We start from the raw sequence: 25,789 nt of genomic DNA on the forward strand, positions 1-25,789 counted from the left end.
CTATAGAGAGCCTAAGTCCCGCCCCGCCGCTTCCGGCTCATGGGACCTTAGTTCGGAAAAAATATGTATGGAAGTCAATGGCGAGAGATAACTTATCTTTTTATTCCGTCTGAACTGTGCCCTGAACAACACATATGATGTTTGTCAATTTAAAAGGTAATTATGAAAGTCAAGAAAGTCGCAGTTTGTCATAAAACAGAAGAGTAACGTTTAGTTTTATGTGAAAATCGCTCAATGAACTACATCTCTCGTCTCGCACTATGTACGTCACAAGATCCGTTGCTCGTATGTGTGTATTCTGGCTCAAAACACTCAGGCATGACGGCGTAACGTTACGATTATAATGTAAGACTATAGAAAAAATGACAGACGTTAGCTTCAGTAAAGTTAGCTTCATTCATTGAGAGAAAAGGTATGACGTCGCATGTGCGCCTTCTGGGTTTGTAGTCTTTCTAATTACGTATTTTCACAGTCTTATACCTCAGCAGTTTTACATCAAGCTGCGACTTTCTTGACTTTAAAATGTATCTTTTAAATTGACAAACATCATATGTGTAATCAGGGCACAATTCAAACGAGATCAAAATATTTGTTGTCTCTCGCCATTGACTACCATACAATATTTTTCCGAAATAAGGTCCCATGGTGGTCGACCGGAAGGGGAGGGACTTAGGCTCTCTATAGAGAGCCTAAGTCCCGCCCCTCCGCTTCCGGCTCATGGGACCTTATTTCGGAAAAAATATGTATGGAAGTCAATGGCGAGAGATAACTTATCTTTTTATTCCGTCTGAACTGTGCCCTGAACTACACATATGATGTTTGTCAATTTAAAAGGTAATTATGAAAGTCAAGAAAGTCGCAGTTTGTCATAAAACAGAAGAGTAACGTTTAGTTTTATGTGAAAATCGCTCAATGAACTACATCTCTCGTCTCGCACTATGTACCTCACAAGATCCGTTGCTCGTATGTGTGTATTCTGGCTCAAAACACTCAGGCATGACGGCGTTGCGTTACGATTATAAGGTAAGACTATAGAAAAAATGACAGACGTTAGCTTCAGTAAAGTTAGCTTCATTCATTGAGAGAAAAGGCATGACGTCGCATGCGCGCCTTCTGGGTTTGTAGTCTTTCTAATTACGTATTTTCACAGTCTTATACCTCAGCAGTTTTACATCAAGCTGCGACTTTCTTGACTTTAAAATGTATCTTTTAAATTGATAAACATCATATGTGTAAATCAGGGCACAATTCAAACGAGATCAAAATATTTGTTGTCTCTCGCCATTGACTACCATACAATATTTTTCCGAAATAAGGTCCCATGGTGGTCGACCGGAAGGGGAGGGACTTAGGCTCTCTATAGAGTCAGCAGTCTAAAAAATAAATCAACACGTTTAGTTTTAACAGTATGTAGCAAACCATTGTATGTCAACATTTATTAATTTAAAATCACCTACAGTGTTACTTGGACAACAGCTGCTAGCAAAGATATACGCCATGACTGATGACACCCAATCATAGAGCCGAGCGTGAGCCTGTACTACCATAGACATCATATATAGCTAGACGCCCTATTGGCCGCTGGGCGCAAAAAATGCGGCCGCCATCTTAAACCGGTCATACTCCTATTTGCGTTGCATAGCAGCAGTAGACGCCAGAGCACTGTGCAGCATATTCCTGCTCAAATCGGCGGACCATCGCTCTGGGATTACTTTTCACAAGTTAGATTTAACATTTAACATTACCGTACTATTGATTGTATTTTGTGAATAAAATATTCAATGTGTCCTGTATCATAGCTACATGTATGACGTTTGCAGCAAAAAAACCCGCGTGAAAATCGGTTCGGTATTCAGTGAGATATGATTAATTAAATGTGCTGACACCTGGCAAACAGATTACACTGAGCGGAGCGGTTGACCGGTTTAAGATGGCGGCCCCACGGCTCGTCCGTGCCAATAGGCAGTAGCGGTCGATAGGGCGTCTACTTATATGATGTCTATGTGTACTACGCCATCGTTTCTAAAGTCCTCCGTTTTGACCCGTCCACACTAAAACGCCCTCCGGAGATTCAAAACGAAAAACGGGTCGGCAGCGTTTCTAAACTTCTCCATTTTGGGTCTCCGTTTTTGCTGTTTTAGTGTGGACGGGAGGTGCAAACGTAGCAAAAGGTCTTCGTTTTTAAACAAAAACGCAGTAGTGTGGACGGGGCCTCAGTCAGCTACACTGTTTACTTCTGAATATTATAGTTTGGTTCCAAAACGTGATAAATCCATTTTGATTAATTTGAGTAAAAATGTGTTTTCTTTACCAAGAAAGTGGCAAGATGAAAACCACTATTTTCTGTTTCAAACTTTCACATAGCATCTTTAGGTTATAATAACATAAAAAATTCAAATCCAGATTTTGATTTTCAAAGATTTATTATAAAAACGGATTATTTTTTCCCAAAAATGCAATAAATTCATGACATTTTTTTTTTTCAAAATGCAATTAATCCATTGAATCAATATAAAAGTTATTTTTTATCATATTGAAACTGTTGAAATCAGCCATCGCTAAGAAATATCTCCTGACCTTTTTTGACGGCGATCAGCTCCCTAAAACTGATTTTGCACGGGCACTTTGCACTGCTCCCTGAATCGACGTGCTTATTCATTTGTGGATGTAAACTGAATCTATAAGTCAGCTATGCTGTTTACTTCTGAATATTATATTTCATTCTGGTGCGCTTAACGTTATCACTACTGTGTAATAGTAGCCTATGCTATTCACCAACTAAACATATCCTTTTCAATGCGTTCACATTCTCTTTCGTGGCCATCATTTGTAGTAGCCTACTCACTTTGTGAGTTCACTTTGTGCTTTCTAGCATGCACAAATAAAAATGTCACTGAACTTTTGCTGTGTAATTGTAACAATGAGCACTCAAACACACCAAACCAACAATTACTAAAAACACACTTAAAAACTGATTTTGCACGGGCATTTTGCACTAGTTATAAAAAATTATACGTTTTAACCACTTAGTGGAATTGCCTGTGTTACTTAGTGTGGTTGTGCGTCAAAGCATTTTCGAGTATAAATAATTCAAGTAGGTGATTTTGAAGTATATTTTATGTCGATATACAATGGTTGCATACTGTTAAAAGTAATCGTGGTATTGATATATTAAGACTGCCGACTCTTATTGAACAATGGCAAGGAAAACTAACTTTACCGCGCTCCGAAAGCCTTCTAGTGGTCGGGAGCATTTCCGTTTTATTGTGCCTAATTTCTGTTGGGTTGTGGCTTATTTTCTATTGTGTTGTGGCACAATAACAATTTCCTTTGTGTTGTGGCTCATTTCCGCTGTGTTGTGAACGTATGTTTGCTTTTTAAATTTCATTGTGTTGTGCACTACCGGCCACCGTACTTTACTCTTCATTTGCACATTTATTCTGAATCAGGGCAGTTGAGCATCAGAGCGCATATGAATATGACCTCCAATTAAATGAAGTGTTATAATCAGTCTAATAAGTTGATAAGTTGAATCCAGAGTTCCTTATAGCTTCTGTACACTATTTTGGTCTTGTTCCAAGATGAGGGATGTTTAATTTGCAGCTCTGCCTATTTTGACCCTTTGAAACCTGGGGTTAAAGTTAGGAATTTCACAGACAAGACTTAAACCTAGTCCCAGACTAAAATGCATGTTTGAGCTGTCTAGCAACTTGCACTGTATCTTAAAATATGTCATATATTGTTTTGTCTCAAGATGCACACCAGTAATGTTTTTTTTCTAAAGCACATTTATAAAAGCTACTTAAATGCACTAACTGAACTAAGGCCTAATCCTGGCTTAATCTAAGCCCTGTCTGTGAAACCGGGCCATTTCAGGACAAAAGGAACACGACTTTGGAAATCAGAAGAAATCCCACAAGAGAAATAAAATTATTACTATTTACAAAGAAATACAGAGAAAATGGAAAATCACTTAAAGGCAATGACTTAGAGGAATGAGTCTCTAAAAGAGGTATTGAATGTGGTTCCTGTCCAGTTTTCAATCAAAACTCATGTTATCTCCATGAGATGAAAGCCTCCACTGGCCTCTCGTAACTCCTCTTTCTTGCGGGCCTGCACCAGGGAAAAGACCACAGCAGCGAGGGTGTTCCTCCCGAGAGAGATCCCTCTGCTGGTGATCCTCTCGCCGTAGCTTGAGTTCTTTTCCCTGCTGCTAACAAAGTATGTGCGGACCCCTCCCCGCCGCTCACTAACCCCTTTGACGTAGATATCTCCTCTAAGCTGTAGCACAAAGCCGTGGTCGGCCAGGATACGGCTCGTGCCCTCCGGGACCTGAATACGCCCACTGAGCCCTGTGCTGTCCATTCGGCTAGCAAGATTCACAGTCATGCCCCAGATATCATACTGGGGCTTAGTGGCGCCAATCACCCCGGCGACTACAGGCCCATGAGAAATACCTGTGTGATAGAGGAGCAGTTTTATGCACATTAAGGGTCTTTCAGAAGAAGAGCTAATGTTGTTACAACATTTTGCAATGATTACAAGGCAAAAGTTAACTCTCATCCTCTCCTCGCATTCTGTAACAAATCCATCCCTAAAATTATACTTTTTTTTTTGTCCAGAAAGCTTGTATTATTTCATTTTTATATACTGGAGTTAATGGATTAATTTGCGCTCCATCTTATTTCATCTGTGCGTTCTGCCTCGCTAGTTCTTGCTAGAGTATTGATTTTCATGATCGAACGGTGTCACTTCAGTGTAGCCTACTCGTCCACATTCCTAGTAGTAATTTGTATTATATGTAGCTAGTGTTGTAGGCAGCCTAAATGACAGGATGGAGGTTATCCTAACTTTAAGAAGTTATTTATGATGATTTTTAAGAGCATTCTTTTCGGAAATATGCTTCTTAAGCTTGTCCTTTACATTTAATAAAAAAGACAAGAAAATTCTTAAGAAAAGTTGTTTGGGAATACAAAATACTCTTATCTTTAAAATAAGAAGAATCTAAGCACTTGATTTTTGTGTATTACTAGTAGAGAAGTTATATGAGAAAAGCACAATCTTACCGACACGCAGCTGGAAGTTGTTTGAGGTACGTTTGTTTATTTCTTTCAAAGTTTCTTGCATGGCCAAAGCGAACAGAACCAGCGTACTGAGGTGAGCCCACTCGTCTTCACATTCCTATGAAATACACACAAATACAATTGAGCCTTAATTTACAAAAATGCAACTTTTCAGTTACTAAACTATTTAATTACTATTAATTATTATGAATTCATATTATTGAATTTTTAACATTTATTATGTTTTTATTCATTTATTTAAAAGGATTGTTATATCCTTTCTGACCAACATGATGGTCAGAATTAAAATGTTATTATTTTTTTATAATTTAGAGTTCAGCTCATAAGTTTACATACCCTTAGCAGAATATGCAAAATGGTAATAATTTTAACAAAATAAGAGGGATCATAAAAAATGCAGGATATTTTTTATTTAGTACTGTCCTGAATAAGCTATTGCACATAACAGATGTTTACATATAGTCCACAAGATAAAATAATAACTGAATGTATAAAAATGATGTTCTAAAGTTTGTATACCCTTGAATCTTAATACTGTGTGTTATTTTCTGGATGATCCAAGATCCACATGTTTTGTGATGTTGTTCATGAGTCTCTTGTTTTCAGAGCACTCGCCTTCAGAAAATTTTGCAATATCCTTGTGGAATTTTCTGAAGGGGAGTGCTCCGAAAACAAATGACTCATGAAAAACATGAAAAACATCTGGATCTTGCATCATATCTTGGATCTTCTGCATGTTGCAAACCTTTCCAAAAGCAGTTGTACGATTTTGAAATCCATTTTACACACTGAGGACAACCGCAGGACTGTACACAACTTTTACAAAAACATTCACTGATGCTCAAGGCCGCACTTTTGGAAAAATGTCAAATATTCAGGATATGATGGAAAGGATGTGTAGGACATTAAGGATTTTTTCTGAAGAACAAAGCTGAGTTGAACTGCTCAGGACAAACAATGGACTTATGAACAATCATCACAAAACAAGAGCTGTGGGAACTTTGGAACAGGGTCATTTTTATAAATTCAATTATTATTTCTGACTTGTGGACAATGCGTAAACATTTGTTATGTGAAATATCTTATTCAGGACAGTACTAAATAAAATAAATACGTTGCACATTCTACAATGGCTATGAAAACTTATGAGTAAATAAGTTTCAAATTGAACTGTATTCTTATTATATTATATATTTTTTTCTTGTATATTTATATCTGATTCCAATATTGACCTAATAAAACTGGTGCGGATAGTATTAACAACAAATATGGCTGACCAGTAGCCTATATTTCATGCATCTGCATATATTTGGCAGGCATACATTTTGAAATCACATGTCAAGGTGTCACTCACCTGTTTTTCAGGAGACAGTCCAGAAGCAGCCATGTAGCAGCTGCCAATGGTTTTGATTTTCTCTATGTCCTGGAAGTAAGGCTCTTCCAGTAGCTAAGGAGACAACCGAGAAAAAAAAAAAAAAAAAAAAGATTAAGTAAGCCTGTCTCTGAAATATTTCACTATAACAATGACTAATGATAAAAGAAGTGAGTGTTTGCACATAGCCAATACATTCCATTATTAACATCTGAGCTGCTATTAGCCGTTAAATCACTGAGCATGTCCAGGCTTGGACTTTTGACGACATTTGTTACAAAGAGGATTACTAAGCACAAATCCACGTACCTCATCAAAGTCAGCGATGATCTCATTAAGAAGACGCAGACACTCCACATCTTGATGAATCAACTCTTTCTTCTCGTAATAATCTGTAAAGTCTGGAATGGAAGCAAACATCACCCCAACTCGCTCGTACGATTCAGAGAACAGGTCCTTGAAGCCAAAGAGTTAATACAGTTGTGTTACTGTTATACTTGATTAATGAAGAGTGCATAGTGCATAGATTAGTGCATAGCTGCTGGAACAATTGAAATGCACCAAATAGACCTTCATTTTGAAAACAGCTTGACAATGTTATTACTTACATTATTATTTGTTATAAGTTTAAACTATTAGGGTCTGTCATTAATAATCTACGCAACTACCTCATTGTTCCGGTCTCTCTCGAGAAAGTGGCGAGCTACATGGCCAGGAAGAATGTTGTACAGCAGACACTCATTATGCTCCCTCAGTTCCTTCATGTCCTCCACTTCCTGTCTGGCCTGCAGACGCCACAGGAAGTCAAGCCTGGCTGTAGTTTCTAACTGTAGGTTCAAAAGCATTAATAATTTCTTGAATCATACTGATATAACTTAAAGGGTTAGTTCACCCAACAATGAAAATTCTGTCAGTAATTACTCACCCTCATGTTGTTTCAACCCCGTAAGACTTTCGTTCATCTTCGGAACACAAATTAAGATATTTTTGATTAAATCTGAGAGCTGGATCACTCCTCCATAGGCTTCTATGGGATCGAAACTTGCCGGCCCAGAAAGTTAGTAAAGACAATGTTTAAAATTGACCAAGGGACTACAGTGGCTCAACCTTAAGTTTAGCGTGAGAATGCTTTTTGTGCGCAAAAAACAACAAAAATAACGACTTTATTCAACTATTAATTTTCTTCTGTGTAGGCCTCTGAGTGAGTTCATGTAGTGTAACAGTGCAGCGCTTCTGGGTTGTACATGACCAGCATTGGCCAATAGTGAGCCTACGTTTTGACGTACAACCCAGAAGCGAAGTATTCTCGTCACTTGATAAACTTAAAATGGAGCCACTGTAGTCACTTGGACTATTTTAAACATTGTCTTTACTAACTTTCTGGGCCGGCAAGTTTCAATCCCATAGAAGCCTATGGAGGAGTGATCCAGCTCTCAGATTTAATCAAAAATATCTTAATTTGTGTTCCGAAGATGAACGAAAGTCTTACGGGGTTGGAACAACATGAGGGTTAAAACACAAAATAAAAATTGCATGTCAGCTTTGATTGTTTCAGTTATTTTACAATGGGATCAAGTGGTGATTTGATTATTTATTTATTTATATAATTAAAAATAAATATATTTATTAATTGTTAAATAAATATGTAATCATTTTATATTATTATATTATTATTTAAATCACTAGTATGTGCATTCCTATAATATTTTTTTTTAATAGGATGTTAATATACTACCTGTCTACTGTTGTAAAGGACGACCACAACAAACATGGCCATTAGCAGCACAGAAATGCCTTTGCGTCTGAGGTACTGAGATCTGGGCAAAAACACACATATACACACATCAGAGGGGCTACAACAATTCAACAGTCCAGGAAGTAATTCGTTGGGGTCATGTCATGAAAAATGTTCTTGACTTTCTAAAAAAAGTTGAATGTACTATATAAGGGTCAGTGACAAACAATGATGACCAAGAGGATGAAAAGGAAAAATCTGCATTTTAAACATATGCAATTTTACATTTAACAAAAATGTCTGTACAATTTCAAATGTTACTAAAATTTAAAAGCTCTAAAAAGGTATATATATTTATAAAAAAAATCCTTTACACTTTAAATGCACATTAATCAAAAAAGAAAAAATTCTTAATATGTACTTTTAAATTTATAAATATCACCAAGTTATGAAAATTACCAAATTTTCTTTGTGTTAGTCTCAACTAATATTGCTTTTTCATATTAAAAAAAGTAAAAAATAAAAAATAATAATAATAATTGTTATATTTTAAATTTGACGTAAATATACTGTTACTTTCAAAACTGTAAATTTACTCTAAACAACAACAATAATAATAAAAACATTGCAAAAATGGCTTATTCATCATTGAAGTGCCTAAGTGTCTTAAAATCAAACACATTACCACATTCAGAAACTTGGTATGATATGGCCTCTCCGATAAAGCAAAATATCGTACCTCTGAATTTGGCCGTTTTGGTGTTGGCGGATAAAGAGCACATGGAAGGCTACCTCAATGAGGTATGTGTAAACTGCAATGACTAACATCAGTACTGCCAGCTTCAACAGACAGCTGAGTCTGAGGAACACAGCACACGTCACCATGGCCAACACACCACTAAAAACAAAGAACTGCAGAAAGACAGAGAGTTTTATAGTATGCCTTATAGTGTAGTCACAGGAATGGTATTCATGAAAAAGTACCAGGTTAAGCATTAATGACACATTTGTATTTAATATGTATCTACCGTACCTCAGGATGGGTGCAGATGTTCACAGTCAACTGTGAGCTTTGTTTGGAGATCTTGTTGCTTTCCTCATCCTCTCCAACTGTGTTACACCACAACTGTACAGCAAAAAAATTATAATTAATAGTTGGGTTAAGAGAAGCATTTTAATTTGGCCCAAGAAACTATCAATTCTGGCACTCACAATATCACAGGAGGCCACACCGAAGTTAATAGTAATAGCGGTGAGGGTGAGCAGATTACGGATGCTCTTGGTCTCGTGGATCCAGCAGCACAGATGCTGTAAGTATGGTGGGGAGCGCTTAAATTCCTCAGCCAGTGTGACCAGAAGCAGTAGCATGTAGACAAACAGGAATACTAAAAACTGGATTACCATAGGACAGATTCTGTGGGGGACACATGCATTCAGAGCGATATATCGAAAATTTAACACATTTTAAAATTCAATGAAAGTCCACATTAGGCCTTTGAAATAATAATAATAATAGCTCACTGTGGTGAGGGGATGAGGGCCTGAACAGCCATGATGAAGAGGAGCACGAGGAAAGAGCAGGCCAAGTTGGACTTGAACATCTCATCTCGCATCTGAGAAAACTGAAAGTGCAAATTTTGTGTGGGCCTACTTGTAAGCAAAAGTGCTTTATGACGTATAAAAGCTGTTCCTCTGCAGTCCATACCTTTCCCTCAATGTGTGTGTCTTTGAAGACCAACGTGAAGGGTGTGATGTGCTCCTTGCGCATTCGCTCACTACTGCGCACCTCGATGGCCTGCTCGATTCTCTTGTTGATTTCTCGAGACCCGGCACAATGGGGAATAATCTGATTGGGCAACTGCATCAGGGAGCCATTGGTGAAAGTGGCTAAGATCTAAAAGATGACAATACAAAAAGCACAGCAAGTGAAAAGAAAATCTATTACAACTATTACATCCAAGAGATGGATGACCTGTATCATGTACTTGGCATACACATACACATGTATTGTATGTATGTATATCAAATTGCGTTTTTTTAAAATGTCTTTGTGAATATGCAACAAACTTACTTTCTCTATGGGGACAAATAAACTGAACTGATGTCTGGTTTTGCCCAAAATTGGAGATTTTTAATTTATTTATCATATTGAGTTCAGTATCGTGATATGTATCAAATCGTGACATGAGGGTATCGTTACACCCCTAGAAATAACATATTTTTGCCTTGCGCACAGACTACCATAATAAATGCTTACTAACATGATTTTTGTTTAGTTTTAAAAATAAGAGATTAGTCTCTAATAAATAATTTTCTAATGTAATCTGCCATGCCACTGATGCTGGTGATAAAGTTTAACTTGTATCCATTCTGGAACATTCCTTTAGTGTACTAAAGAATTCAATGAATAACATAGTATGGCACTATTTAACAGGCTTGATAACTTTACATCTTATCACTAACTAGAAAGAGAAGTAAGATTATGTAAGGTTTTGAGGCCAGCTCAGACTCACGCAGTTCATTCCAATGACATTGTCAAAAGGAAGCTCAGCACTCCATGTAGTCTCAACTTTGCTGGTTCGTCGGACTTTAGGAAGCCCCTTGTCTTCCTGTGGGGTTTGGCGGATCAGAAAAGTGTCGATCTTGTGTTTGCGTAAAAACTCATTCCGTTCATGGCCTTGACCTTCTTCTGTCTCATATACACCCTCTAGACAGTCCAAGGTGGCTTGTGATATATGAATCCTCCTAATATTATACAATTTGTTTTATTATTCTAATATCAATTGCATTTAGTTAAACATATGACAATGCTAATGATCCGTGTACTTACCCTGGGACTCCTCCAGCCTCTAACATGTTGGCAACATCTACGTCCCAAGACCACACATCAAACTGCCATTTCTGCAGACCCAAAACCCCACACAGAACCGAGCCGGAGTGGATCCCGATACGCATGTCCACATCTGTCTTCAACTCCTTACTTACATAACTGACAAAATGAGAGGGAAGAATAACATTTTTCGGATTTTTGATAATCTCTTTTGATGTCATCAGCAGAAATAGACTTAAATCGCTATAGAGCAACTTGGAAATAATAGAATATGAATGTTCCAAAAGATCAGGGGTGTCCAGTCCTTCTCCTGGAGGGTCAACGTCCTGCAGAGTTCCAACAGAGCTCAAACCTGCCCCAACATGAAACTTTCAGTAATCCTGACTTCGACAAGCTGGTTCAGGTGTGCTTAATTAGGATTGGAGCTGAACTTTGCAGGACAGTGGACCTCCAAGAGCAAAATTAGAAACTGTTGCAAACAAATTTAGTGACACGACAGAGCAAGTCTTTGGGGGAAAATCAACATTTGAATGGCTTGCTTACAGTCTCTGGAATAGGAAAAATATTGAGAATTAGACACAAACCCTTTGGGTTGGGGGTGGGGGTGTCTAACACGTAAAATACACACCGTATAGTGTTTATCATGGCCAGACCCAGCTCCACACAGCAGCGAGCATGTGCAGTTTGGGGCTCTGGGACCCCAGACACACAGTAGTAACAATCTCCAAGAATCTTTATCCTCATGCAGTTATTCTCCTAAAATATCATAAGATATCTTTTAATAATCTTCTAACATTACACATTTCTACACTTTGGCATAAAATAACACATCTGACACTAAAACTAATTGTGACTGTTGTGATATTTACAGTAGTTACAACAAAATGATTCCTAAGCTCATACAGTAAATTACAGTCGGGCACACATTGACCAAAACCCTTTTCTCCAACTGCCTGTAAAACTCAAAGGTTAATCTCTCTCACCTCAGCAAGGCGATCAAAGCGACCGAACAGCTCATTGAGTGTGCGCACCAATTCCTGAGCCGACATGGTCATGGAGAGAGAGGTGAAGCCTTTTATATCAGCAAACAGGATACTGAGACAAGAGCACATATATGTTCATTTCATGAACCATCCTCGCGGTATAAATGTGCTGGAAGGTAGTACTGCACAGGAAGCAGTGTGTACCTGACGTCTTTGTATTGATGAATGTAGGTCTTATGGAACTGTTGAGGAAGTGATTCATCATCCATGGAAGTCATATCACCAATCATCTCCATAGCAATAAACCGAGGAAGAATGGACATCACCAAGCGTTCCTAACGCAAAATGATTTCTCATTTCCTGAGGTTTCATATTAATGATCTATGAATATCATATTAAGTCAAGAATCACAAACCTGTCTCTTGTTCTCTTGCTCCATCTTGACTCGTCCTTCAATGCAACGCCGCGTCTCAAGGAAGGCCTGCCTTTGTGCACGATCCGATAAGTAGTGGATGAACAGTCCTGCAGTATTCATACCCATGTACAACAGACCTTTCGCTAGTAACTGGATGAAAACCAAGGGTAAAAGTTAGCACAGTAACTGAAATGAACAAGACAAGATTCATTAGTTGATCTCTCAAGTCGACAAGTGGTTGAAGAGTCTTGAGATTCTGATACTGGTGTGCTCTTGTGCCATAATAATGGAGCGTTTATCAAAAGGAAGACCAAGCACAACTCCAAAAAAAAAAACACAAACTTGACTCAAAATCTCAAGGATAGTTCTCGTGATCATCTTCAATTTCGATTAGGCATTAATGTCTTTTTACTTTTCGACCCTAAGGTGAAAATCAAAAGTGAACTTTTAAGTTTGATGAGCTTTGATCTTGAGTCCTTTTTACCTTTCTTACAATGGCTGTGTCATTGTGGTTCCTAAGGGCATCCACCAAAAGGTGCAAGGCAGCGGTGAGGAACCCTGTGCAGATGGACCACAGAAGAGGTAGGGGCAATAGCGTGTAGGTGGCGAACAGGGTGAAGAGCACATACCAGGACTGGTCCTTCTCCAATCCATATACCAAACTACCCAGTGCCTGAACAGTCTGGGACAGCCAACTCGCCAGCCCAGCATAGCGCAGGTAATCTGGACACATCAATCCTTTATAGGTCAGAACTAAGACGCATATAACTGCTCCAAGTCCCATGAAGAGCCCAGCAAACCATCCTTGTTGAAGGTCCACCATCTCAGGGGCCACTGCCAGGTATATGAAGAGAATATAGAGTTTGGTAAGGATATCGATGACATTAGTGACTACAAGGGAAGTTCGGCGCTGACCAGATGAATGATGCTGGTACAGACGCTCGAGATCATGAGATTTAAACTTGTGGTGGAGAGCAGGAAGGAAGACTCCACGCACCGTGGAGCCCCAGCTTACAAAGAAGTCTGCGTCACTGAGCGAGTCGGTGGACTGCCGAGTGGAGGTGGAGTTGCGCTCTCGTAATGGATGGATGCGGGCCGCAGAGGAGCGCCGCTTGTGCATGCCAGCATTGCCCCGTGCAGCTTTGTTACGAATCTGCCTGTTGATGTCATCGATGTAGGCATCAGTAACAATGATTTTGTGAGAATTGGCTGCTCGTCCCTCGTGGTGCATTCCTCGTTGGTCGATAATGTGACGTACCGCATTCTGCCACATCAGTTGCTTGCGTTTTAGGTGGAGTGGGGGAGGCGCAGATGTGCATACCTTAGGTGGAGCAGTGACTTCTGTAGAACTCAAAGCCATTTTCTGAATCTTATCTGAACAGGCTTTAGATCCCAAAACTCAGATAAAGACCTCGATCAACTGCACAAACCTGAAACAACAGAGAATACATTTTTAATCTTTTGATGAAACTCAAAAACAAACATTAAAATGATTTAACTCTGCATGTAAAATGACAATGCACGTCTAACAAGCACATTACCCATAACATGCCCTCAAAATGCATCCAAAACATGTTTAATACATAGACTGTAAAAAAATAATACACTCAAAGACTCCCAAATCAAGTTCAATACCCCCCAAAATACCCCTAGAACAAGTTCAATATCCCCAAAATGAGTTCAATAATAAAAATTTGCAAAGAACAAAATAGATTAAAACTACGTAAACACATGCAAAAATGGAAATGGAAGGATACTTGCCATTGATATGGTGCTGCAAGCTTGATAAATCTTGTATCAATGCATGCATCTGCTCCGCCATGAACAGTAGCCCAGGTACTGATCCAGACACAAGCAAACATCTAATATGGCACATTCTTGTCCCTCAGTGGTGTAATGCTCAGCAGCTGAGTGCAGAATTTTCTTTGACAGTTTTCCCTTCTGCCATGCTATTCACCATAACTATGCAAAGCATAGCGATGTAAATGACTTGTCCTATTATGTTACCATTCAACCATATTATCCATCACCTCAGCATTGGATGAAGACAACCTCACTCCAGTTTAAATGATGTCCTGTCTGCGGATGATTGACTCTGTCTTGAGAGCTGAGTAGTGTTGTCTTCAGGTAATGAAGTGATTGCTCTGCCAGATGGTCTGAAAAGCTGTCCTGAACCTTCGCAGAGGTAGCAGAGCACAATCTGCTTATCCTATGGAAGAATCTCGACTCTTGATGGATATGTTTAGAGGCAAAAATAAGTGGACTTGAACTCAGCACAGTCAGTGAAAGAAGAGTTTGGGATGCAGATGCACATAGATATACACACACAGTAATAGGTTGAAATATAAGGGATTATCTACTCAGCAATAGCGCACGTGATCCATTAAGGCCTCACGGTCACAGCTAACAGGATAATGTCCATGGCAGGTGAGTTCATGTGTGGAGGCAAGAGCTAGGTTAAAATCTAATTGCTCTGGAAATTTATTTTTGGAAAGCCCCGTTTTGTTTATTCCATATTTCAAATAGTTGATTAAAAGTGTTTTTTTGTTTTCACAATATCTAGTCCATCTTGGCCAGATACATTATTAGAATTAATAATAAGAAAAGGCGATCATTTGTGATTGGTTGATATCTGCTTTTGAGCAGACACAGTGCAGGGTTTTAGTTAGCAGGCTGGGCCGCTGATTCAGGGAATGTGGGAAGTAAGCTGGATAAAGTGCTTCTCACTGATCTGGTTACCAACAATATGTGCCAGGTCAGAAAGTGACTGAACCATCTGTTTCCGTCACTTTAGTGGATGACTTGGGCTAAACAATGTTGAGTTGCATTTGCACACTGGCTTAATTTTTGTAGTATTATATACAGTAGTACAACAGGGGCCATTCACACAGAACGCGTTTTTGCATTCCACTTCTGCTTTTCTATTTTTTCTAGTTATCTGACCGTTGCGTTCGCGTCTTTTGAAGTGTCTCACACATTACACAGCATTCTGAAAACATGGTGCTTTAGTTAAAAGGTAAAAAAAAGTCCAACTTTTTTAAAAACGCATCTCTATTTTTAAACGCAAAATAATTTCTGTATTAATGGTCCATAACTCTGTTGCTTTTGTGAAACTGGATTAGTTTGTAATGTTGTGATTTAATAATGCAATTTTGAAAATCAAAAGGGACCAAAAGTGATTTAAAATTATTCCTTTATTACGCTATATAAGCCGAATGAAGAAAGTAAATGCTTCTGTGCATAAAACAGAGACACTTTTCCCCATTGAGCAGTGGCCTTGGCATTCATTTACACTGGCCTCATCTTTCTATTCTGCATAATCACAAACATGCTTCTTATTCATGCTTTAACACATTTTATACACAGACATATCAATGTCACACAATGAAACAAAAGGTGGAAACAAAAGTGATTCCAGTTAAAAGGTTCAATATTGTGTAGTAAGGGTGGCTAATGAAACATTTAGCAATACAACTCATCTTTTCACATCTACAGATGATGCAAGTCAAACATTGCTCAGATACATTACATAGTCCAACATAGCGAATAAGGCAGCACATTATGAAATGCCCTTCAAAATAAAAACGAAATAGAGGAAAAAACGTGAACTTGTTTAAAAATATAAATAATGGTTAGATTGCACATGTACACCCACATCATGTTGTAAACACCACGGTTCCATAAAAAAATACAACATTTGATATACTTGCATTAAATTGATTATTATTAATATACAAGGGCCAAACAAAACATTGTTGAACTAATGCATGTTGGCACATCTACACAGCTCTGCTAATGTAACAGTTTTATCTCCGTTATTTTTATCTATTCCAATGTTGGTGTAAACAAAGCTCCTTTCTTCTTACGTTATCCTGGGATCAGATACCATCACTGTGACAGATTCACAGAGAGTCCCTTTCATGGTTAATACAGTTCAGAGTAGAGAAAACAACCATATATATGTGTCAGCAATCAATCTTTTTTGCAAAACCCCCCAAAGGTTTTGTAAAGACTGGTAAACGGTACTCTTATACACTAATATAGTCTTGGCACTAGTGACCACAACATTTCATAGACTACCGTTCAAAAGTATTGGATGCATTTAATTTGATCCAGGATCCAGTATACAGTCAAAACAGTAAATTGCTAAATGTTTTCTATTCGAATATATTTTAAAATGCAATTTATTCCTGTGATGAAAAAAAGCTGAATATCTACCAGTGTATTTTTGTGGAAACCATGAAACATTTTTCTTAGGATTCTTTGATGAAAAGAAAGTTAAAAAGAACAGCATTTATTTGAAATAGAAATCTTTTGTAACTATGTAAATGTCTTGTAAAATATACTTTCACCTTTGATCAATTTAACACATCCTTTCTTAATTAATTCCTTTTAAAAAATGTAATGACTTTATGAACGGTAGTGTATGTTTGGTAAATCCATTATTAAAAAAAAATCTATAGCCTATATAGTACCCAAAAGTACATAATTTTAGTCAAATTAACAAATTGCATTTGCATGACATACCATGTTTCTTGAACAGGTTGATTTAAATGTATGAAATTTGATTCTCTTCAAAAGACTTGTTAGCAGAATCTAGCATCAAATATGACTTGGGATTTTTATAAAACCCAGCTCTACTGTTAAATTGCACTGAAGCAAAGATATTGGTTAAGTTACAGTACATGTTTGGTGCTTTCCTCTTCTTTGGAGTGAACTAAGGTGAAGCAGAGGAAAAACTGGGAATCACCCATGTAAGTTATGGTATCCTTGCAAGATGCATTGGGATTAAACAACAGCATTTGAATGCTAAATCTGACTCACAAATAAGTAGGAAAATAAAAGGTCTTTCAACTGTACGTCTATGGGAGCAAAGCAGCACAACAGTCAGATGTCACAGGACAGACTGGGAAAAGGAAGGGTCCACACCAAAGTCATTCTCATGCTCTAAGGTGATGTGACGTACATATGATCTGGGCTGAGAGCATTTTTCCCTATTACAACTTGACATGAACATGTATATTACATTATAAAGTAAACAACTGTGGTGACTGTGTCATAGCTGTACATCAAACTCAGCTGTAACTGAGTCTTTGTTGGAGTCCAGAGGCTTCTCCGTGTGTCTTAAGCGTAATCTTCACTGAGAAGGGAACTCTGCAAATGCGAGGTAACTCTCCAACTCCAACTAATGGCAATGTGAAGCTGATCAACTTAAAACAAGGGAACATGGTTAAGTTTATGATAGCCTTAAAGGGTCTTAGTGGTCATTTGTTGGTTTTTGATGAAATCTTGAGGCGAAAAAACAAACAAAACACATTTGTGGTGTTACAATGTTGTACTTCAAATATTGTGATAGCATATTTAAACTGCCCTGGCTCACGCAAGGTTTTTAAAGCACAATTAATAATCAAAATTATAAATAAATAAATATATAATACAAATTCAACAAACAAAACACCACAGTATAAGCAATCTAATAAACAAATTTGAAATAAATAATGTTTCAATGGCACAATGAAGATAAAAAAATATGTTTTATGGCATATCTCAGACATAATGAGGAGTATGTTTGTAATGGAAACCATGTGAGATGCACTTGTGTGTGGACACACGCTCCTACTTGATATTCTTGAGCAGGGACGTGCGAGCGTTAACCACTGCTTTAAAGGCATCCTCACTGCCTGGGGCCACACACTTGTCCGGGTGCAACAGTACAGCCAATTTCCTGTATGCCTTGTTGACTTCCTCCCTATGAGGACGGAATGAGAAAAAAACCTATTAGTCTCAGTTTCCACACATCAAACAGGCCTTTAAAATGCTGATATAGCAAAACATTGTGGTCTCACTAAAGAGGGATCACAGTGAAGAATCAGCTAATGAAGATAGGCTTGGGCCTGTACAAGGACTGTGATTGGTCAGGCACGAGGAATGACACAAGCTCATGATTGGCTTCTCAGGGTGTTGGGGAGATCTCAAAGAGGCTGGCAGGAGAGGATTTAGGGATGGTAATTGGATTGCAGGTATTCTCTAATGATCGTGACCCACATGATTAAACCATCATGTTGAAACACTATAATTAAATGGGGAAAAAAGTGTATCAAACTGAATTAACTGTTTGTTCTGACATTCTACTAAACATTCTAGAAAACAGCTTTGGCTTTCTTAAAAGGTACACTATGTAATTTTTTTTTCTTTAACTAATGAGTCATTACACGTGACGTGTTTTTGTTGTTTAAGCCAAGTAGTGAATGATTTATGAGCAGTAAGATGATCATATTCATCTGCACAGTCAGCTGAAGCAAACCCAAAACAATACTCTTCCGCAAAATGCATGCTGTTTTGTTTTTCAATCACTAGAAGGCCAAAAGTTAAACCTCTGGGCATTCGTAAACCACGCCTCAAATACGAGAAAATGAGCACGTGGTTCCCAGACCAAGTCTCAAATGAGACTTGGTCTGACGTTAGCCAGGCTAGCTTGCACTAGTAATATCTGCTATTTTTAAATGATTGCTCAACAATCATATTTCATATTTGGTTACTTATGCCGCATGCCAGATTTTTGACTGCATAAAGTCTAGTTTATTACAACCAACACAGCTGTTTAGGACTGATTAAACAACTTTACAGAACAAACCCCAGTGGCCAATATGAATACAGTAATATATTTAACATTTAGTTTTGATTTAATTTTAAAATTGAATTTAACATAACATTTAATTAGCCATTTATTTAAATAAATTGATTATCATTTTATTTATTTATTCTACCTTAAGTGTCACCGGCCCACCAGTGGGCCCAAAGGCATTACATATTTAAAACAGTAATATCCTATACTAAACCTAAACTAATCTTGACAAACTATATATCATTTGAAAGCTTACAATTGCTGACTGATCTTCAAAATAAATTACAGAGGAGTAGTAATTTATCAATTTGCAACAAGAATATTTTCATACTCCTGAGGCGTGTTCAGACCTTTATTTTGAAATGGTAATGAACTTGAAAAATCATGAAAGAAATCTCAGTTTGTTTTCATGGAAAGAGTTCATAAGATAACATCCTGAAAATGTTTTAAATATAAAGAAAAAAATAATAGATTCACCATTTGTGATGTGACAGTGAGCTATAAATCACATACATGTTCTTTTTAAGTGTTTATTAGAGGTTGAATTCATATCAAAATCTGCCAAACTTCCCATACTACTTCTGAATAGGATGTCTACTTCATAAATTGTATGAAAATTGTGGAAATATATGGTTCAGAAGATCACTCAAAACATATATGGAAATGTAGGCGCCCTTATATGGGCAGTAATGGAGTCTGTTTGTCACATAGTGAAAAAGTTTGGTACTGCGCCCAAACAAAATCTTACCGAAAGCTAATTTTTTGAGATATCAACCTAAAATTTGAAACACAACTTGTTCAGATTTTAGGCTTTCATTTTCTTGCAGTTTTAGAGTCCAACTTGTTTTGAAAATATTTTTTTTTATATAAAATATGAATAATTAAATTTTCACATTGTACATTTTCATAAACTCAAACTTCTATAACTTTTTTTTCTGTTTCACTTTCTAAATTTATTTCACTTCTAAAAAAACTGGCAAATGTCTTCTTTAAAACAAGACCAATCTTACGTCTATATTCCAAAGCATTTACCATCAAATAAATTTATATTATACAATAAATCAGAAATGATACAATAAATAAGTTTAAACATTGTCAATATGCTGCATCAGGCAAATGCATATATACATAGTAGATACTGTGGTAGAAAATTAATGAATAAAATAATAAAACTATTTTAAACTAACCATGATTCTAACAGTAATAACACATAAACTTTACTTCCTCTTTTCAGGGCTAACATTCTAATACTTGGGAAACACATTGTACTAAAACATTCTGTTTTTGTCTATTTGAGTTATGGAAAATTGTCTAGTGCTGACTATAACAAAATCAAAAATATACTGTATCTTGTCCCATGACATATTGAGTAATCAACAGAAAACTTAACCCTTTACTTGTGTTATTTTTGCATAGGCCACTAACAGAGGTTGAAAAGGACGGGGCTTGCTTCATATTAATAGGTGACAATATTAAAGTCATGAGTTAGGCATGTAATTTAGTTTCTATGTGTCATGTCTTTATCCTATAAAAACTGATGTATTATTCTATATGGCTGAGATTTCTCTGAGAACTGCTCGAGAAACTCTCCTGGCCGTAATTAATGCATTTAAAAGACAATTGCTAGAGTTTGTCTGTAATTTATGCTGCGCAGCAACAAAACAAGTAAGTCAGGAAAGCGAGTTAGTTAGAGTAGGACTCTGCCAGTTGTCGACTGAAGACGCAAGAGCTAGAGTATAAAGGTATTGGGTGTCGATTTGTAGACTCCATAGATAAAGGTATTGGTGTCGATTTGGAGACGCCACAGATAGTAAGATCAATTGGGTGTCGATTTGGAGACGCCCCAGAATAGTTAGGTTTAGGGAAAAAAAGGGGTGGGCGATATCTCGATATTTACGATATATCGAGATATTTTTTAAATTCGATATTAGGGGTGCACGATATTGACAAAAAGTGATATTGCGATATCGATAATGAATATTGCGATATCGATATTAATTTCGATATTTTTAAACATATGTAAAACTTCAAAAGTTATGGGAAAACGCATTCGAGACGGATTTGAATCTGATCGCTGAAACCACTTCAGGAGGAGATCTGGGCCGCATTCCAGACGAAACTGGACGAAGTGTAAATGCATCTGGTTGTTGAAACCACATATGTAAAATGTACTCCTCCCAAAAACACAAAAAAATAAACGAGTGAGAACGTGCTATAGGCTACATGTCATGTTATGGCCAGATATGACGGCGCTACGTCTGCAACACGCATCACCGCATGAGCAGCTGAGCATACCGGTCAAGCCAACGCGCAAACTATCGCAAATCAAAGTGAAAGTAAGTTGCAGACGCTTTACACACATTAAAAGTAAAGAATCTTCATTAAAAGTAAAGAAGTGAAATTATCTTACCAGGGCTGTTGCCGTTCTCTATTAGTGCGGTATTGTATTTGATTTTGACATTTTAGCTGATGATATAGGCTATATAATGCAGCTCATAACTGTGTTCGGTGACGTGAACTCCATTAAATCTGCATATAGCGCGGGAATTGAAGATCGAATTTATATCCGTTTTGCAAAAAACACATTTATGTGAACAGGTGTAAAAGGAATCGTTTTGATAAATTAGATAGCTATCCGATCTGTGATAACGCATGAAGTGGCCAGGTGGCCTGATGTTTATACTTGCGCGCTGGTGTGTGCGTCAAGCTGGCAAGTGTGTGTGTTGTGGGGACTGTGTGGTAGAGCAAGGGAGAAGTGAAACAAAGTGTCTCCCCTGTTCTTTCTGACCACTGTTGGAAATCTGTAGCATGAAAAGTTAACCTTCTCCTTGATAGAACCAGGAAAAGTAGATAAGTAGAACCAGGAAATCAGTCGGCGGAAATGCAACGGTGCATGTCGGACGGGACGCATCATAAACAAAATATCGCATAAATATCGCGAGACTTTCGATATGATATCGAGCAACGTGATATCGCGATAACGATATTGATTCGATATATCGTGCACCCCTACTCGATATGGATTTTGACATATCGTATATATCGATATATTGTTTATATTTAATTCTGATTTCGCCAATTTGCTTGTTTGCCTTCTCGGTGTTGTGCTCGCGCTCGCCCTCGCCCTCCTCCGCCTCCTTGCTTTTGTTCCCCCTCCCCTCGCGTGTTGTCTCATTCAACCAAGTCCCCCGAGTTCGGTCAGGCACATCAATCTTTCCCCGCCCAGCGAGTGCTTGAAGTGCGTCAGAAACAGCGCGCGCGCGATCAGTTGTTGTTGGTAATTTTTTGTGTAGCGTCGCCTCTCGCCGCATTGCTTTTGTTTGAGGGCGCTTAAAACACTCACACTTAACATGCTCCCCTGTAGAAACGGGCCTGGCAGCTCGCGCCAGGTCTAGACACGGTGAAAGTTTCCTGATTGTGACGGATGGCCGAATTTACATGACACATTATAAATTGGCATTAGCCTAAGTTACCTATTCTGCTATATACAGTGTCAAAAAGAAGAGAAGAGGATAAAGGTGGATAAAGACAGAGGTAAAGTGATGTAATGAATGAACAGTTTATCTAATTGCATAGTAGTAAGATACTGTAATTTAATGGCAGTTATTTTTACCTTAAACTTTATGCTAGCAGTTGTTCTGAGTTCCCCAGAGGCCCCAGACAGTGTGATTTTGTAACAATCATGTCAATTTTTAGATGCATTTTTATCACTTTTTTTTAAATTAATGTTTTACTCTACAGTTGTGCAGTTTTGGGGGGATATGTGGCATTTTTTTTTTATTTATTTGCCAAAATTAGTAATGATATTTCTATACAGGTTTATTAAAAATAGTGCAATATGTATTATTTCTTCCTTTATTTTACAGTTAAATTATTATTTTTGTATACAGGGATTTTTTTTTTTTTTAAATGTCGCAGAAGCACTTTGTTCCTACATGAACTGCCTACCTATTTGCACTTCAATAAAAAAAGACTTTGTGGTATTTGGCATATTTGTTTTTGCAGTAGTTTTCGGGGGGTTATTTTTCCTGTAAAGATATCGAGATATATATCGTATATCGAGATATAGCAAAATATATCGAGATATATTTTTTGCTCCATATCGCCCAGCCCTAGGGAAAAATCTACCACAATACATACACTACTGTTCAAAATGTTGGGGACAGTAAGATTTTTAATCTGTATATGCCTCAGTACATTAACCAGTTTCTGTGCAACAGAGCACATTATACAGAGCACTAGTCAATATCTAAAATAATAACCATTCATCCAGAGTATAAAGTACAAAATTTCAGCAGCACAAGTAGAGACATGTAGGATGTAGCAGAAGTTTTACCTTGTGGCACCAGGTTTAACCCCCAGCATATCCCAGCTGTCTTTGCTGTTGCGAATGCGTCGGATGGTGTCGGCCTGCTCTTTGGTAAAACCTACGTTGACCTCTGGAGTAGGTCTCTTCCCTCCATTTTCACACATGTCAGTTATGGAGGAGAAAAAGGCCTTTAGAGGTAGACACACAGTAGGTAAACAACAGTCATTCATTAAAAACACAACAGCAGTTTTGTAAACTGAAAAGAGTCGAATGAGACACACACCTGAAACATTTCATTGATGCCTTCACCACTCTGGGCAGAAGTTTCAAAGTAATGGAATCCTCTGCTCTCGGCCCAAAGTCTCCCCTCGCTCTCATCCACCATTCGCCTTTTCGTCAGGTCAACCTTTTAGGGTGAACAACAGCACTTTATGACAGTCAATCTCAAATAAATCACAAATAATACAGATATTTAAACACTTGTGGCACCTTGTTGGCACACACAACGAAGATGATGTTCTCCATGTTGGCCTGTGAGCCCATCTCCTGCTTCATCTCTGTGAGCCAGCTGTCTAAAGCATCAAAACTTTCCCTCAGACCAACATCATAGACCAGAATCACCCCCTGAGAATCCTTATAAAACTCATTGCGAACCTGTAGAATACACAGCATCAGCTATATTAACCTGGGATCAAATTCTATGCAAAAATAGATGACAAGTTCAAGTCATCATGAAATCAAAACTGAAAATTCTAGTTTTTAATGGAATATTGCAGTATCATTGCACATTTTTATTTATTTTTTTTAAATTCATGTACCTTCATAATCTTTAACCACAACTATCCAATCAATTTCCGACAGACAAAATCAAGTCCAGCCCTACATTTTTTTTGTTTTGATGGAGAAGCCATTACACTTGGACATACGTATGTAGCAATAGGAAGAAAAGACTATCACAACTTCTGTTTCATGCCAACTTTAGGCATTACACATTGACAGCAGCTCTATACTACCACTCTGTGGTTAGTTAGATGAATTAACAGTAACAAAAAACAATTATATGGATTACATTATATAATAAAATGAAACGTTTGTTTCAACATAATTATTAATATTACTCTATAATGTGCTTACGCATACAAATATAAAACAAAGCAAGCAATACCTCATAAAAGAAAGGATGTCCAGCCATATCAAAAATGTTTACTTTTATCTCCCTGTCTCGAACCTGAACCCTAGAAGTGAAGAAAAACGATTTAATTTACATCCCATCAGTGAATCACAGTAATTGTACTTTATTAATTGGAATTAACGTACCTACTTTTTTTAAAAAAAAGTGCATCAACAAGTATGTGCCAGTGCACCAATAAGTGACAAAACAACCTCTTTAATCATGTTTTAAAAAAATATATAATTATAATTATATTAATATTTAATATTTAACATTACTGCAAAAAGGTATATAAAATCAATTAAAGAATTAATGAATACATGATAATAAAATGAACGTTGTGATCATATTTTAAACCAGCAGAATACAAAATAGGTGCGTTATGTGTAGGCTACCATGAATATGATACATTTTGGAAAGGATGTTAGATTCAATTCTTGCTAGCTGCTTTTTGAACATTATATTTGAGAAAACACGGACAGATTATTTGTCAAACCCACATCACTTACTTGGTTACGCCATAATCTATCCCAATAGTGGCTAGATACTTGGGCACAAACCGCTTTTCACAGTATCGTTTAATAATGCAGCTCTGAAACCAAAAATATTAAGAAATATTACATGTTTTAGGTATCCTAGTGCTATGCTACACACTAGGATAACCTAAAAACAGAATCCTACTGAATGAATAGCTCCTACATTTACTATCAAAGAATGTTTACAGTCTCAGTATTCATTTTTATTAAATACACTACAATACATATGTAAGGGGAAATCATTTTAAAAGGAGCATACTTCTTAAAAAGATAATTAAGTTTGATGTCTGTATGGTTCATAGTAACAGTATATTCTTACCTTCCCCACCTCTGCATTTCCCAGACTAATTACCTTAACCCGTAACGATTTCTTGTTTTCTCGCCTCTTCTGAACATTCGTGTCCATATTGCACTTATTCCCAAACCACTTCCAAATGAGGAGATGAAATATCCCAAGAATTCACGTATGACTGTTTGAGTCGGTCCGTCAACACAGTACGTTAAGCAGCCTGCTAACTGTTATATTGCTAACAGAGAGCCGGTGTGTCATGGAATATTATGGATAACATTTGTCCATAAATCGTAAGTACATTTCACACATGATGTGCTGCCGACAAAAACAGCAGGTATTTTTGCAGGTAGAAATGTTTTAAACTCGACATGCTAAAGGGCTAGCTGCCCTAGCAACGACTAACGTTATTTGGTCACGCGATTGAAAACAACAGATTC

The 25,789-nt window shown here is 37.4% G+C and overlaps 2 protein-coding genes across 3 annotated transcripts; both read right to left on the bottom strand.

Annotated features, from left to right (window-relative positions):
* Positions 1-2,577: 2,577 nt before the first annotated feature.
* LOC308707652 (adenylate cyclase type 8) lies at positions 2,578-13,779 on the bottom strand (the record flags this gene model as incomplete). Its single annotated transcript, XM_081394268.1, has 18 exons — positions 2,578-4,457; positions 5,067-5,181; positions 6,439-6,531; positions 6,766-6,912; positions 7,125-7,283; positions 8,192-8,273; positions 8,931-9,103; positions 9,225-9,317; positions 9,404-9,605; positions 9,713-9,813; positions 9,897-10,085; positions 10,705-10,936; positions 11,022-11,180; positions 11,650-11,777; positions 12,005-12,116; positions 12,209-12,339; positions 12,420-12,569; positions 12,904-13,779. 18 exons carry the CDS (start codon positions 13,777-13,779, stop codon positions 4,051-4,053), a joined length of 3,549 nt encoding a protein of 1,182 aa, XP_081250394.1. The 3' UTR covers positions 2,578-4,050.
* Positions 13,780-15,596: 1,817 nt separating this feature from the next.
* On the bottom strand, positions 15,597-25,789 carry dnajc27 (DnaJ (Hsp40) homolog, subfamily C, member 27). 2 transcript variants are annotated; one of them, XM_081394238.1, is made up of 8 exons: positions 25,380-25,789; positions 25,034-25,116; positions 24,519-24,588; positions 23,843-24,007; positions 23,637-23,759; positions 23,381-23,541; positions 18,040-18,168; positions 15,597-17,707 (listed from the first exon to the last, which is right to left on the bottom strand). In XM_081394238.1, the coding sequence occupies exons 1-8, from the start codon at positions 25,464-25,466 to the stop codon at positions 17,677-17,679; spliced, it is 849 nt and encodes a 282-aa protein (XP_081250364.1). In that variant the 5' UTR covers positions 25,467-25,789; the 3' UTR covers positions 15,597-17,676. The 2 variants fall into 2 exon arrangements, with proteins under 2 accessions (XP_081250364.1, XP_081250365.1); XM_081394239.1 differs by having other exon boundaries at positions 15,597-17,629; positions 25,380-25,780.

Source organism: Scardinius erythrophthalmus, assembly GCF_964197995.2.
Source record: "Scardinius erythrophthalmus genome assembly, chromosome: 19".
Classification (NCBI taxonomy): Eukaryota; Metazoa; Chordata; class Actinopteri; order Cypriniformes; family Leuciscidae; genus Scardinius; species Scardinius erythrophthalmus.

Coding starts and splice junctions, on each gene's coding strand:
- dnajc27 (XM_081394238.1), bottom strand. CDS start 25,466: ATGGACACGAATGTTCAGAAGAGGCGAGAAAACAAGAAATCGTTACGG. Junction 24,008..24,518: donor GACATCCTTTCTTTTATGAG/GTATTGCTTGCT, acceptor TGTATTCTACAG/GTTCGCAATGAGTTTTATAA. Junction 18,169..23,380: donor GTTAAACCTGGTGCCACAAG/GTAAAACTTCTG, acceptor CCGTCCTCATAG/GGAGGAAGTCAACAAGGCAT.